We start from the raw sequence: 14399 nt of genomic DNA on the forward strand, positions 1-14399 counted from the left end.
ATGACCACAGTAACAGTCGTTTCTGCTTTCTATAAATTTGCCAGTTTTAAACTCATTGTGGTAAATAGAGACATTGTCCAGTGACAGTCTCTGGTTCACTGGCAAATATGAGTCATCTCCCTCAACTCGATAATGACCTCTACTGCTCCTGTCTGACATCCTTCCATCGCTCATCCTGCTGGGGAGGCACTTGATAAACTATCAGGACTAATGAATACAGACTCAGATAAGTTTCTAAGAAATTTTGCTTCTTAATCATGCAGTGTTTCCAAATAGCAACATATATGAACAAGCAAAATAAACTTGAAATACTCTTTAATATACTTGACTCATGGGTGCTAGGGCAGAGCTCTTCTGCAGTAGTGAGCACTGGAGGGCTCTGTGTCCAGCAGTAAACACAGTTCCTGTCCTGGAAATATAATCTAGCAGAGAGACCAAACTTATCTACATAGTGAATGCTTATGCTGTTATAAATGAGCAATGCAGAGTATTTCCAGGAAATTTTGGAAATATAGCAGCACTGTACAGAGAAGCCTTGTGGAGGAGATAGGGTAAGACTTGGTCTTTGAAGGAAGTTCAGACTGGGTGACATCACAAAACTCTGAAGATAGCATTACCATCAAGAGCAGAGCATGCTCAGGGACAGGAATGAATTAGTGCTTCCAGTGAGTTTAGAGAGATACCCTTGAGTATCTAGTTAGGTGATGGACTGAAACAGATAGGGTCCAGGTTGTGGGACCCTGAGCTGCTAGGCTAAGGAATCTGAGTAGTCTGAAGACAGGAGGGAAGGATTACAATTAGGATGTTACTGTGATCAAAGCTATGCTCAGGGGAGACTGTCTGTGTCATTCTCCTTTAGGAGACTCTAGTCACAGGGTGTTTGGGCCTACCCCAGGTTTACAGCACTTACAGAAGTGGCCAGCTGTGAGGAGTATGAGCAGGGACTTGGAGTGAGATCAGAGTAGCCTGTCTTGTTCATGTCTGTCATTCTCTTACTGACCGGCTCTGGGGTTCAGAAGTCTGTTTTCACCTACAATTCTGCAGTGACAAAGGAGAACAGAAACTTGATCACTGGCGTGCTCCATAGGAACATGGAGCATAGGTTCTATCCGAGATGGGGTGTAGGAGGCACTCACAAAGTGCAGGGCCTGTTTCTCCAAATAGCAGTCATGGTAGGAATTTGGCGTGTATTTGATCTCATGTGACACTGAAGAATGCGGATCAGTCAGCTGGACCATTGCCAAAGAGTTCCATGCTGAGAATATCATTGATATGCTCATGGCCACCAGGGCATTCTGGTCTTCAGAGGAACCCCTGCCTTCTGGAGTAGTAAATGAGAAATGGCTCTGGTGCTGGGATTGGTTTGCTAGCCCTTTGGGGGACCCTCTACCCCATCCACCTCACACTGCTGGTTTTTCTTCAGGTGGAGTGAAGCCTGAGGGCCATGGAGATGATCATGAAATGGTCAACATGGAGTTTACCTGTGACCACTGCCAGGGTTTGATCATAGGCCGGAGAATGAATTGCAATGTATGTGATGACTTTGATCTTTGCTATGGATGCTATGCAGCAAAGAAATACTCCTATGGGTACGTCAGATATCCTGCCGCTACCATGACCTTTTGGGGTATATGTCTTCACTTAAAGGGGGTGTCTTGCTTTTTCTGTGGTGCTAGGGACTGAACCCAGGACTTGACAGATGCTAGGCAAGCACTCTACACTTGGGCTATACTACTAGCCTTCCTTACTTTAAGAAACTTTTATTGTTAATAGGGAGGGGTGTGTGCATGTGCATGAATGCACATGTGTGCACATGTGGAGGTCAGAAGACAGTTTTGTGGTGTCATTTCTTTCTTTTGTCCTTTCTGTGGGTTCTAGAGATTAAACTCAGGTCAACAGGTGTGCTAAATGCCTTTACTTGCTAAGCTGTCCTGCGACCTCTTCCTTACTTTTTTAAAGAAAGGTTTTGTTTTGTATAAGACAATTTTTTTAACATATTAGAAAAAGAGAAAGCAGTACAGTGCACCTGTGTCCTCGCAGTCATCAGTTAGGGAGATGGTGTCATGTGTGCTTACTCCAAGCACATTTCAGACCTCAAGTCATTTCTTTCCTATACCTTATAATTCATCTGTTTAAATTACGGGCATTACCTTGCATTACCAAACTTGAGTTAGCATACCTTTAGAATTCTCTGAACTCTCTTCCTCGGCATGGTTTCCATGTGCAGGCTTCAGGTTGTAAAGTGCTAATGTGAGATGCCCAGCGTCTGTGTTTGTTCATTTCTCTGGGGAAAGAGTTGATACTGTTCTTTAAAGTGTCAACAGCTAATGCCCAGCATGATCACTGAGGTCCAGGGATCTTTTTCAGAGTCTCACAGATGCTATAGGCCTTAAAACTCTCATGTCTTTGCAGCCATTTGCCAACCCACAGCATCACAGCCCACCCAATGGTGACCATCAGAATCAGTGACCGGCAGAGGCTCATCCAGCCCTATATCCACAACTACTCCTGGCTGCTCTTTGCTGCCCTGGCTCTCTATAGTGCCCACCTGACCAGCACAGAGCACGTGGATGGGGAGCAGCTGGACCCCCAGGCCCGCAGCAATGCTGCCACCTTGAGGAGCCAGTGCATGCAGCTGGTCGGGGACTGTCTGATGAAGGCCCACCAGGGTAAAGGTAACTGTTCCTTAGGTAGGTTCCCAGGCCCTGCCTCTGCTTGCTGTTGGACAAAAAGCCCAGGCAGCCATAAAAGACCATGCTTGACTCAGAGGTAGTACATAAGAGAGATTCAGCCTAGCCTGGAACTTAAATCCCAGTTTCTCTTGAGAAGACTGTTGGCATAAACTAGCATTTAGTTAGTCAAAGTGTTTCCCTGACAATGTGATACAGTATTAATAATCAAAACTCTGGAAGTCCATGGATCTGTAGTATTTGAATGTCTCACTTTGCTCAGGAATCCATGCTTTTTTTTTTTTTTTCTTTAAACCTGAAGTACAAATCTACATGTACTTGTATCCTAGATGAAAGCTGCTTACAAATAATGGTGTTTTGGGGCGTGATCATGCACACCCAAATCCAGTTCTCTGGAGTCATGTACACCCAAATCCAGTTCTATGGAGGTTAGGTGGGGCTACATAGATGCTCTGTCTCAAAATAACAAAATAACAAGGTAATTCTGACTTCACTAAAGGTTATTAGTAAGAAAGTAATGCAAATGTTAAACTTCTGAGACATTTAAGTTTCTCTCAGACCGTAGACTCCCCATCCTAACTGACATCAGGGAATCATACTTATCTTAGGGAGAAAAAGGGTGATGTCTCTATCTGCCAGTGGAAATTTAAAAATCTAGTTGCTAGCTAGGTATAATGCAGTACATGCCTTTAATTTTAGTGCTCAGACAGCTCTGTGAGTTCAAGACCACCCTGGTCTACTTAGCAAATTCCAGACAAGCCAGAGAGATACACAGTAAGACCCTGTCTCAAGAAAAAAAAAAAAAATTTTTTGCTTGGCACTATCAGAAAAAAATGTTTCTAATTTTCAAAACAATCCTGTCACCTGTTGTATCTTCAGTGTTCATTGTGCTTAAAGTGCAGGTTCCCTTTGCTGTTATCTTTCCTGTCTGAGATCAGGAGTGGAATGGATGTAGGCTGTCAGGGATGCTGCTGTGTGGTTTGCGTAACCCCCCAGCCATCTGTTTCTCTACAGTAGTTAAGCTTTGTGGTACTTAGCAGAAATATCCCGTTGTGACTGTTTAACCATATTCCTGTTTCTTCCCGTTCCAGGTCTTAAAGCTCTAGCTCTTCTTGGTGTATTGCCAGATGGTGACTCAACCTCAGAAAATCAAGCCCTGCCAGTCACAATGTCCATGCAGACATCAGAGGAGCAGCTAGAGAAGAAAACAGTCCAGCTTGCGGAGGAGCCAGCAGATGCAGGCCTGTTTGTGCCTAGCAGTGTAAGGAGTGTGTCTTTACCATGTGGTCAGCTTGTGTTCAGGGACCAGTCATATAGGGGGACAGCAGGGAAGTTGAGAACATGGGTTATGCAACTGAAGACGTTAGTGCCCAGCTTTGGTTTATATTCGGCCAACAAATAGATGATACCAAAGGTTTCCTGTTTAACAGGTAGACACTATAAGTTACAGGTAGGTGAACAGACAGAAAACCTTTAGAGGTCCAAGTATGATCTGTGTTTGTGGCACACACATAAAGATCCTTTTGTGAATTTCAAATAAGATGAAATAACAAAAGATTGTTTTGTGCAAGTTTGCCTTCAGAGCTGAGCCCACGCTGTAAATGTTCCCACCTTTGCTGCAGGAGCCACTGGTGTTTCTCTTCTAGCCCCACCAAGGCATCAGGTCAGGATAATCTCAAGCTGTCTGACTCTGACCATCAACGCTGTGGCCACACAGCACTAACCTGCCACAGATTACCTTGCACAAGGAGGGAATACAGTCAGTCCATCCAGTCAGGAGGGACAGCAGTCCTTACCTCTTTTCCTGGGACTGTATTTGTGAGCTGTCAGCATCTTGTAGCAAGCTGCCCGCAGCATTGTGGTCCCCATCTATCAATGTGTTCATTTATTTACACCGAAATGGACTTAATTTTTTTTTTATTTGCTAAAATCTAAGTCTTTTACTTTTTGTTTATTTTGATGCTCAGATTGACTCCATGTTTGGCCACTCCTGCTTGACTTTTGTATTCTGTGTGTGTGTATGTGTGTGCAGGTGCATTCTGTAAAAGGGGATGATAATAACAGTGACTGTAACACAGGGCTATTGTAGGAGTTATGTACTGTCCATATTTGAAAGAAACATGTAAGTGCTAGAACATGCTCACAGTAAGCTTCATGTCAGAAGAGGACATTGCATTCATGCTCTATTACTCTGCCATATTCCTTGAGACATTTTCTCCCAGAACTTGGAACTAATGTGATCTACAAGCCCCAGCAATCTCCCTGCCTCTTCCCTGGACAGCAGTTACAGGCATAACACATATGTGGCCACATCCAGCCTTCTTTTTTTAAATTGAATTTATTCATTTACTTTACATCCCAACCACAGTTTCCCCTCCCTCTTTTCCTCCCATTCCCTCCCCCATCTTCTCCTCCCCCTCCCCCATCCACTCCTGTTTCTGTTCAGAAAGGGGCGGGCCTCCCATGGGTGTCAACAAAGCATGTGTATGGGTGCTGGGATCTGACTCATCCTCATGCTTGTATACTAAGGTCTCTTCCCCTCTGAACTCACAGTTCCATCCTATACCCTTAGGATATTCATATCTATATCAATAAAATACATGCATCTGTGGCATTAGAAACACTATTATGTGTAAATTTGATGTAACCTTATCTTTATAATAGCATTAGAGATAATAGTAGATATAATGCTTTTCTGATTGTAAATAAAGATGGATTTCATTTTTCTGTGTGTGTATATGCTGTATGCATGTGTACATTTTCATGTGTTTGTGCATGTGTGTGAAAGTCAGAAGTCAGCATCAAGAGTCTTCCTCTCTCACTCTTCACCTTGTTTTTTTGAGGCAGGACCTCTTACTGAACCTGAATACCAGTTCAACAATACTAACTGGCCAGTAAGCTCCAGGGATCTTCCTATCTCTGCCTCCTCCCACGCTAGGATTATAGGCACTCTCTACCACACCTGACTTTTTACATAGTTGCTAGAGATCCAAATTTAGGTCCTCGTGCTTACATATTGAGCACTTTACTGATTGAAACATCTCCCAGCCTGTGGGAAAGTATCTAGAGACGATCACTGTATTGTACTAGAAGGAAACCAACAACTTCATCTTTTTTCCCAAAAGAAGAACTTTACATTCTTGGCTTCTGGAAGCCAAATAGAATATACTGAAGATTTGATATGAGCTTATGTGACCTGGAAGCTCTGACGGCACTTCAAAGATGATCAGGGGCATGTGGTGGGAGAATCATCATAGAGTACTGGTTTATTCCAAGAAATTAATGGCATTTGTCTAAAGAAATTCAAAAGATTTTTGGTTTATGAAAGACTAGCTAACATAATTGTATACACTATATATGGAGTACATTTTTGTTATATTCTTTTACATTTACCTCCTATTTTTAGGGAAAGAAAGCTGCAGATAAAGAAGTCAGACCTTTGGATTATAAGCAAAGTAAAACAGCAGCTGAAGGTCTCTCCTTAACAAAGGACCCTTCCTACCAGACCCAAACTTCAGATGTACCTGGAAGTACTCACGGGCCTCCAGGACCTCCAGGACCTCCAGGTCAGGAACGTGTGGCCATTAATACTCCATCTCCCTCCTCCTGCAGTGCACACGTCACCGCATCTGCACTGTCACATACAATTTGAAATTGTCCAGTAACTAAAGTTCCTCCACTCTGGTCAGCTGTGGCTGGTAGCTTTGCATCATCTAGCCTTTACTTTAGCTTATCTAGTGCATGCGTTTCCCAAGTGCCTTCTCTTAGTTGAGCACCATGCTGGATCCCAGGCATGAAATCTGCCAACATAGCAAAGGGACACATGGCCTCTGCCCTCCTGGAACTCACGATCCAGGAAGGTTTCAGACAGAGGTACAAATAACTGTCATTTGAGGTGACCTGTGATTCTGGTCCCAGAAGAAGGGTGACAAGTGTTAGCCCTGATTGGGATCTAGAGCAGATTGTATCTGCATAAAGCCATGTAAAAGAAAGAGATGTAAGGGCTTTAATATGCCAGGATATGTAGTAGGAATGGACATTCAGGCAGAAATCACTGTGAGAAAAGGCCTCTTAGTAGATTCCAGAACTAACATGAGGAGAAGTCCTCATGCCAGGTGTGCAGGGCCAGAGCAGAGCACCAGAAGATGACATGGAAGAGCTGCTGTGGTCCTCTGCTGCATGCCTGTGACATTCGGGCCTCAGCCTGTCAGAAGATGGAAGTGGTGGGGTCAGAGCTGGGCTTTTGGAGGATGGAGCTGTAGTACTGGGTTGAAGGAGGTGCTTCAGGCAGCCCAGGGAGTCAGGTTCTGTCTCATTTGCTGTTCTGGAGTAGAAGTGGAAGTGAGTATGTTGTACACTATCTTCAGGGCGAGGTCCACATCATGCCAGCTCCTCAAAGTCTACCAGAGTCAGGCTCCCCTGAGGATCAGCATTCTGGTTCATAGGCGCAAGTATCTGTCAGGTGCCCCCATGTTCTGGGGCATTGTACAAGGTATATCACAAAAGAGGCAAAACACAGAAGGTGGGTGATGAGCAGCAAACACAAATGTGCAGAATGTTAAAGGGTAATCAAATGCTGGAGAGCAGCTAGCTTAAGAGCAGGGCAGAGAATGGGGAGGGAGGTTCCCTGTTCAATCGGAGCAGGAAGGCCTCCTTGAGAAGGTGACTGTAAAAAGTGTTCAGCAAGCGTTTGTTATTGTTCTGGGTTTTGATGTTGTTTTTTAAAAGGTTATTTTTATTTTATGTGTATGTGTGTTTTGTCCATGTGTATATGTGTGCACCAAGTGTGTGCCAGGTAGAGGCAGAGGCCAGAGAGGGAGTCAAGTCCCTTGAGATTGGAGTTATAGATGGTTGTGAGCCACCATAAGGATGCTGGAATCAAACCCAGGTCCTCTGGAAGAGCAGCCAGTGCTCTTAACCACTGAGGAAACTCTCCAGCCCCTTTGTTCTTTTTGAAACAGTCTTGCTGTGTAGCCCAGGCTGGCCTCAAACTCTTGATTAGCCACCCTGTCAAGTATTAGGATTCCAAGCATGCATTACCATGCCTAACTTCAGCAATGGGATATTATCTGCCTTCTACAGGAGCACAAGGACAGGGTCGTGCTTTAGTTAGTTACCTTTTACATGTATGGAGCCTAGCAAGATCTGAAAGTGGTGTTTTCCCACACAGATGCTGAACATCCAGAAGTATCATCTCAGACACCAGTGGAAGAGAAGGCAATTACTCCAAACCCTGAGCAAGTGTTTGCAGAGTGTTCCCAGAAGAGGATTTTAGGGTTGCTGGCAGCCATGTTACCTCCCATCAAGTCGGTAAGAAGCAGGCAGTGTTTTCTTTATGAAAGAGTGGGCGGTTGTATTCACAGAAAAAAATGGTGGGAAGATATAAGCAGAAACCAACAATTATCAACAGCTCTGTGTCCTGAGAGAGGGGACAACTATTAATTAAAGTTATTTTCTTCTTTGAACTTATATTTTATATGAGTATGATTGGCTGTTTTTAATTATTTTTTTGTTCTTATAGTTACTTTGTTTTTATTTTGAAAGTTTTTAACCTCAATGAAAATTTGGAAGTGCAATGAATGAAGATCTTCACCTAGATTGTTTAATTACTAGTGTTGTTTTATATCTGCTTTTTATGTATTTATTACATTTTTTCCTGAAATTGAAAAAGAACAAATTGAAAGCTTACAGGCACTTTATTCTCAGTTCTCCTGAAAGTGCAGTCTTCTGAGTACCATGTTACTACCTTATTAAACACTCGGGCCAGAGAGCTCACACTGTAGTCCCAGCACTTTGTAGGCAGGAGGTCAAGGCCATAAAGGGCTACAAAGTGAGACTTTATATATATATATATATATATGTGTGTGTGTGTGTGTGTGTGTGTGTGTGTGTGTGTGTGTGTGTGTATACATATATATATAATTTTAAAAGTTTACTTAAACCAATAAAAATTTAACACTGATAATTTTATCTCATGTAGAGCTCATAAGAGCTTTCGATACTTAAATTGCTTTGTTTGCTAGTCTGTATACAGTGCTGTCTTGAATCACACTCAACATACTCACTCACAGTTATTAAAGAGGGTCTCCTGTTTTCTGTTTTTCCCTATGGAAAATAATAAATGGTTTAAGCGTATAGAAATGTAGTCAGCTGTTTTCCAAATGGCATTTTTAATAATAAGCATTGGAAGCCAAGTAAAATGCAGACAGTATTTAAAGAAAGAAAAATAGGCCTGAGAAGATGATTGGTGGGTGAAGTACTTACCATGCAAGCTTGAGGACCCCAGAACCCACTCAGAGTTGGATACAATAACTAACATGCATCTCCTCATGGAGAGTGGGGTGGGTGGAGATAGAAGAATCCCCGGAAGCCCATAGGCAAAGCCAGCCTGACATATACAGAAGCAAACAATGAAGAGACCCTGTCTCAAACGAGGTACAAGGCATGGACCAACACTGGAGATTTTCCCTTGGCCCCCACATGTGCTATGGTACACGCACATGCGCGCGCGCGCGCGCGCGCGCACACACACACACACACACACACACACACACTCCACACACATACACTCCATGTGGGAGGGAAGAAGAGGGGGAAGGAGGGAGGGAGGGAAAATAATTTACAGGCATTACCTATAAATGTGTATGAAGAGAGAGGTTGACAAACTGTCTATCCAACTGTTAATATTTGTTACTTCCTTGGCATTGGTGGGTCAGAAGGGAACTATGATGGACAGTCTGAATTCTATTTATTTTTGAATTCTTTGTATAGGACATTATCAAGAAAGGAAGAAAAGAGCAAATGTTTTGTTTACTTTAAGGGTAAAGGAATATTAGAAGTGGGATAAGAAGGGGGTTGGAGACAGGGCTCAGCAGTTTAGAGTGCTTCCTACTCTTGAAGAGGACCAGCGTTTGGTTCCCAGTACTCATGTCCAGAGGTTCAACACCTCCTGTAACTCTGGCTCCAGGGGATCTAGTGCCATCTCTGGGCTCCAGAGGTACCAGCACATACATATGCATAATCACATATACACTCAAAAAAAATTAAATTTAAAAAAGGATAAGATGATACCTGAGCGTATTCATTTTCTTTACAGTTGATTATACACACGCCATTTTTGAAACTGGAATTAGGCAGTTGTAACACTTGAATGGGTGGCATGTGTAGATCCTGTGGCTGATTGGATTTTGTACTAAGGAGATTTCCCCTCTCTGTTGACAGGGTCCCACAGTCCCCCTGATAGACCTGGAGCACGTCCTTCCACTCATGTTTCAGGTCGTCATCTCTAACGCAGGCCACCTGAATGAAACCTACCACCTCACCCTGGGTCTTCTGGGCCAGTTAATTGTCCGTCTTTTGCCAGCAGAGGTAGACACTGCAGTCATCAAGGTCCTTTCAGCCAAACACAACCTGTTTGCTACAGCAGACAATGGCATTGTACCAGATGGCTGGAAGACCACCCACCTGCTCTTCAGCCTGGGAGCTGTCTGCCTGGACAGGTAACCTTGGTTTTCATATACCAGCCTCCACTCCGCCCTTTGTGCTGTTCACTGAGAACAAAGGGCTAGTGTTGATGAGTGTGCTGCAGTGCTGAGGCTTTTCTCTGAGAATTCAACTAGGAACTCCACGCTAAAGTAGCTGAGAAGCCTCAGCAGTCAGTACCTGCCAGTCAGCTCTGAAGAGATCTATTCTGGTAGATTTTTTCCTGAGAAAAGTAAGTATAGGCATTGAGGTTGAAAAATCTGTTTTCATTATAAAAATAACAATCATAATACCAAATTTGAAATGAAATAAAGAAGGAAAAATGACCTTGATTTGTACCACATACATCTCTAAGCTCCTTTCTGAGTATGACTGTGAATATGAATGTATTTGTATATCGTATGTGAAGATAACATTCTAGAGCAGTGGTTCTCAACCTAGGTTCCTAATGCTGCAGTCCTTTAATACAGCTCCTCGTGTTGTGGTGACCCCAACCATAAAATTACTTTCATTGCTACTTTATAACTGTAATTTTGCTGCTGTTATAAATCATAATGTAAATATCTTTATTTTATGAAAAAAATGTCTTCAGATGGTCTTTTTTTTTAAATGTGCATTGGTGTTTTGCCTGCATGTACGTCACTGTGAGGGTTTTTGATCCCCTGGAACTGGAGTTACAGACAGTAGTGAGCTGCCATGTGGATGCTGGGAATTGAACCTGGGTCCTCTGGAAGAACAGCCAGTGCTCTTAACCTCTGAGCTATCTCTCCAGCTCTTCAGATGGTCTTAGATGACCTTCTGTGAAAGGGTCAGTTGACACCCCCCTCCCCAAAGGGCTCATGACTCACAGGTTGAGAACCACTGTTTTAGAGATATTTGAGAATGTAGTTGTAGATTGAGTTTGTAGGCTGAGTATATAAGTAACAGATCTTGGGCTGGAGAGATGGTTCAACGGTTAAGAGCACTAGCTGCTCTTCCAGAGGTCATGAGTTCAATTCCCAGCAACCACATAGTGGCCCACAACCATCTGTATGGATATCTGGCGCCCTCTTCTGGCATGCAGACAGAACACTGTATACATAATAAATAAACCTTAAAAAAAAAATAAATAACAGATCTTGATTTTGTTGTTGTTTTCACTTACCTTTATGTGAAAAGCATCATTCTGGTAGTGTTTAAGCTAAGTAATGGATGGTTCTTTGCATGAGTCTAACTCTACCTAGGACACTGAGCTGTGATGTTTGTGAAGGTGTGGCCTCACACACTGCCACCTAACATTGGAAATCTTGCCTTCTAGCCGAGTGGGCTTGGACTGGGCCTGCTCCATGGCAGAGATCCTTCGGTCACTCAACAATGCCCCATTGTGGCGGGACGTCATTGCCACCTTCACAGATCACTGCATCAAGCAGCTGCCTTTCCAGCTGAAGCACACCAACATCTTTACCCTGCTGGTGCTTGTTGGCTTCCCCCAGGTACAGCATCTAAAGGCCTGTTCGCCCAGGTCTCTAGAGTGTACGCATGTCTGCGCGCGCACACACACACACTCACATACACACAGATGTGTCTGTAATGGTTTTGGAAAATTTTTTTAGTTGCATGATTTGCTTTTATAGTCTTGATATATTTTTCAGAATTGTGCAGTTGTTAGACTTGCATTGTCAATAGTTAGACATTTGATTAATTTTACTAGCTTTGAATAGTAGGTAACTATAATGTATTCAGTTATAAAGAACTTCACTCTGGCACTCATGTTGATCTTGCTCATTTTGTATGCCTCATCTGACTGGGATGAGGAGCTGTAAAACTATGACAAGCACCTAAACTAATTTTGTGCCAGCTCTGCACACAATCCTTTGGACTTGGGGATGAGAAGGCCCCTATCCATGTGTGCTTGTAGAAGAGCATGCAAAAGGGACTGAGCTTGTGCCTAACTAAGTGCCTCTTCCTGCATCAATGCTCTAGGTCCTCTGTGTGGGAACCCGCTGTGTTTATATGGATAACGCCAATGAGCCCCATAATGTGATCATCTTGAAGCACTTCACTGAGAAGAACAGAGCTGTAATTGTCGACGTCAAAACCAGGAAAAGGAAAACAGGTCCTAAGCTTAATTATGTCTTCTAAGAATAGAAAAAAATAGTCTAATCCTTGCGTGCTATGAAACCAATGAAGATGCCTCAGTTCTTGTTCCTGCATGTGATTGTTTAATCTTTTTAAATTACATTTGTTTATTTGTGTATGCACACACACATGCTCATGTGCATACACACATATGTGGAGATCAGAGGACAAACTTGTGAGAGTCACTTCTCATTTTACCATAACCTGAGGCCCTAGGGATTGAACTCAGATTATCAGGCTTAGTGGCAAATGCCATTATCCACTGAACCCTCTCAACAGCTCAAATCTTTCAATTAAGTGGATTTCTTATGCAGTGTGGTGGTATATGTCTGTAACCTCAGCACTGAGGCAGGAGAATCACACAATGAAGATCATCCTGCTAGTGAGTTTGAGGCCAGTCTGGACTGCATAATGGGACCTTGTCTTAGATAAAATAGTAATAAATAAGCATAGTGAACACATAAATTGATATCTTATAGATAGCATATGGTCAGTCTTCTTTTTAATCCCATGTGACGGTCCCTTCCTTTCAATACTTATTCAGGCATTTGATGGCTGATTGTGTTTAAGTCTGCTATCTCCTTGCTTAGTCTCCATTTGTCTCTGCTCTTGGTTCTTTGTTCTTCTCCTGCCTTCTTTTGGATTGACTTTTCCTATTTTCTAAAGATTCATTTCATGTCTGCTATTGGTGCTAACTCTGTTACTCTGGTGTCACAGCAGTGAGTACTTTGGTCAGCACTTGGGAGATGGCCCTGAGGTTTGTTCTGCACACCTGTACTGTCTGTCTTCAGGTGTTATTCCACTTTGCAACTGTGTAGAAATAGTGCATTTGTGCCCCATGTCTGCCTCACTCTGTGTTATTGTAGTCATACTTTTTATTCTACGTGATGTAAATCTCACAGTACATAATGTTTTCTTTGCAATGTGAGTTATTACAGGGATTTTTAAGTGAAAACAATGCATACTCAATTACATATTTACTATTTCTGGTGTTCTTCATTGGCTTTTGTAGATTCAGAAGTCCATCTAGTATAATTTTCCCTGGTGTGAAACACTTCCTTAGCATTTCTTTTAGTCCATGTCCTTTGCCACACAAATATTTTTTCTGACCTTGGCCTTGTTTTTGAGACTGACTCTCACTAGATAGCCTGGTTGGCCTTGAAGTTAGAGTCTTCCTGCCTTTCTCTCCCAAGTGCTGGTATCACAAGTGCACACTACCACTCCCGGCTTTGACTTTGTCTTTGAAAGATTATTTTTCTGGGGCTGGAGAAATGGTTCAGCAGTTAAGAGCTCATGCAGAGGACCAGGTTTGGTTCCCAGCACCCACATCCAATGGCTCACAACCACCTATAACTCCAGCTCCAGGGGACCCAGCACTCTCTCCTGGTCTCCATGAACACTGTACTCACATATACAAATCCTCACACTGGCAGACGTGTATACACATAATTAAAAGTAAAATCTTTATGAAACGTAACTTTTCTGGATAAAAATATTCTGAGAGATATTTTGTTATTTGTTGTTATGCTATTCTCTGTCTCTGTCTCTCTGTCTCTCTGTCTCTCTGTCTCTCTGTCTCTCTCTCTCTCTCTCTCTCTCTCTCTCTGTGTGTGTGTGTGTGTGTGTGTGTGTGTGTGTGTGTGTGTGTGTGTGTGTAGATCTCACATAGCACAGGCTGCCTTGAACTTGTTATATAACCAAGTATGACTTTGGACTTATAGTCCTTCTGCCTTTGCCTCCAGTGCTGGGGTTACAACGTGTACCACCACACCTGCTAAATGTGCTGGAGACCAAACCCTAGGCTACAGTCTACCATCACAGCTACTCCCCAGCCCCTAATAGTTTTTTTCTTTGAATTCTTTAAAGATGTCTCTCTGTTGTTCTCTGGCTTGTACTCATTCTGCTGTGAATTGGCATGAGGCCTGCTGTTGTTATCTTTGTTGCTGTTTGTAGTATATATTTCTCTGGCTGCTGAGGGATTATTTGAATACATGATAGTGGAGAAGGCATTCTGTAAGTCCATGGACGGTAGTTTTGGCAGAAGCACATGTAGGAAAGGCAAATCCATAACCAGAATAAGTATCTACTCCAGTAAGGACAAAGCATTGT

General features: G+C 42.9%; 1 protein-coding gene across 5 annotated transcripts in view; it reads left to right on the plus strand.

Annotated features, from left to right (window-relative positions):
• Zzef1 (zinc finger ZZ-type and EF-hand domain containing 1) overlaps positions 1 to 14399 on the plus strand; it is a 130909-nt gene that overhangs the window by 89155 nt on the left and 27355 nt on the right. For 2 of the 5 annotated variants that reach the window (XM_076542845.1, XM_076542846.1), the window contains exons 35-42: positions 1424 to 1589; positions 2413 to 2675; positions 3782 to 3951; positions 6097 to 6256; positions 7861 to 8000; positions 9912 to 10189; positions 11470 to 11644; positions 12135 to 12267. In XM_076542845.1, the coding sequence (XP_076398960.1) occupies positions 1424 to 1589; positions 2413 to 2675; positions 3782 to 3951; positions 6097 to 6256; positions 7861 to 8000; positions 9912 to 10189; positions 11470 to 11644; positions 12135 to 12267 (1485 nt within the window). Of the gene's footprint in view, positions 1 to 1423; positions 1590 to 2412; positions 2691 to 3781; positions 3952 to 6096; positions 6257 to 7860; positions 8001 to 9911; positions 10190 to 11469; positions 11645 to 12134; positions 12268 to 14399 lie in introns of all 5 variants that reach the window. The other 3 variants (XM_076542848.1, XM_076542844.1, XM_076542847.1) reach the window with 2 other exon arrangements.

This window comes from Peromyscus maniculatus, chromosome 8 (assembly GCF_049852395.1).
Source record: "Peromyscus maniculatus bairdii isolate BWxNUB_F1_BW_parent chromosome 8, HU_Pman_BW_mat_3.1, whole genome shotgun sequence".
NCBI lineage: Eukaryota > Metazoa > Chordata > Mammalia > Rodentia > Cricetidae > Peromyscus > Peromyscus maniculatus.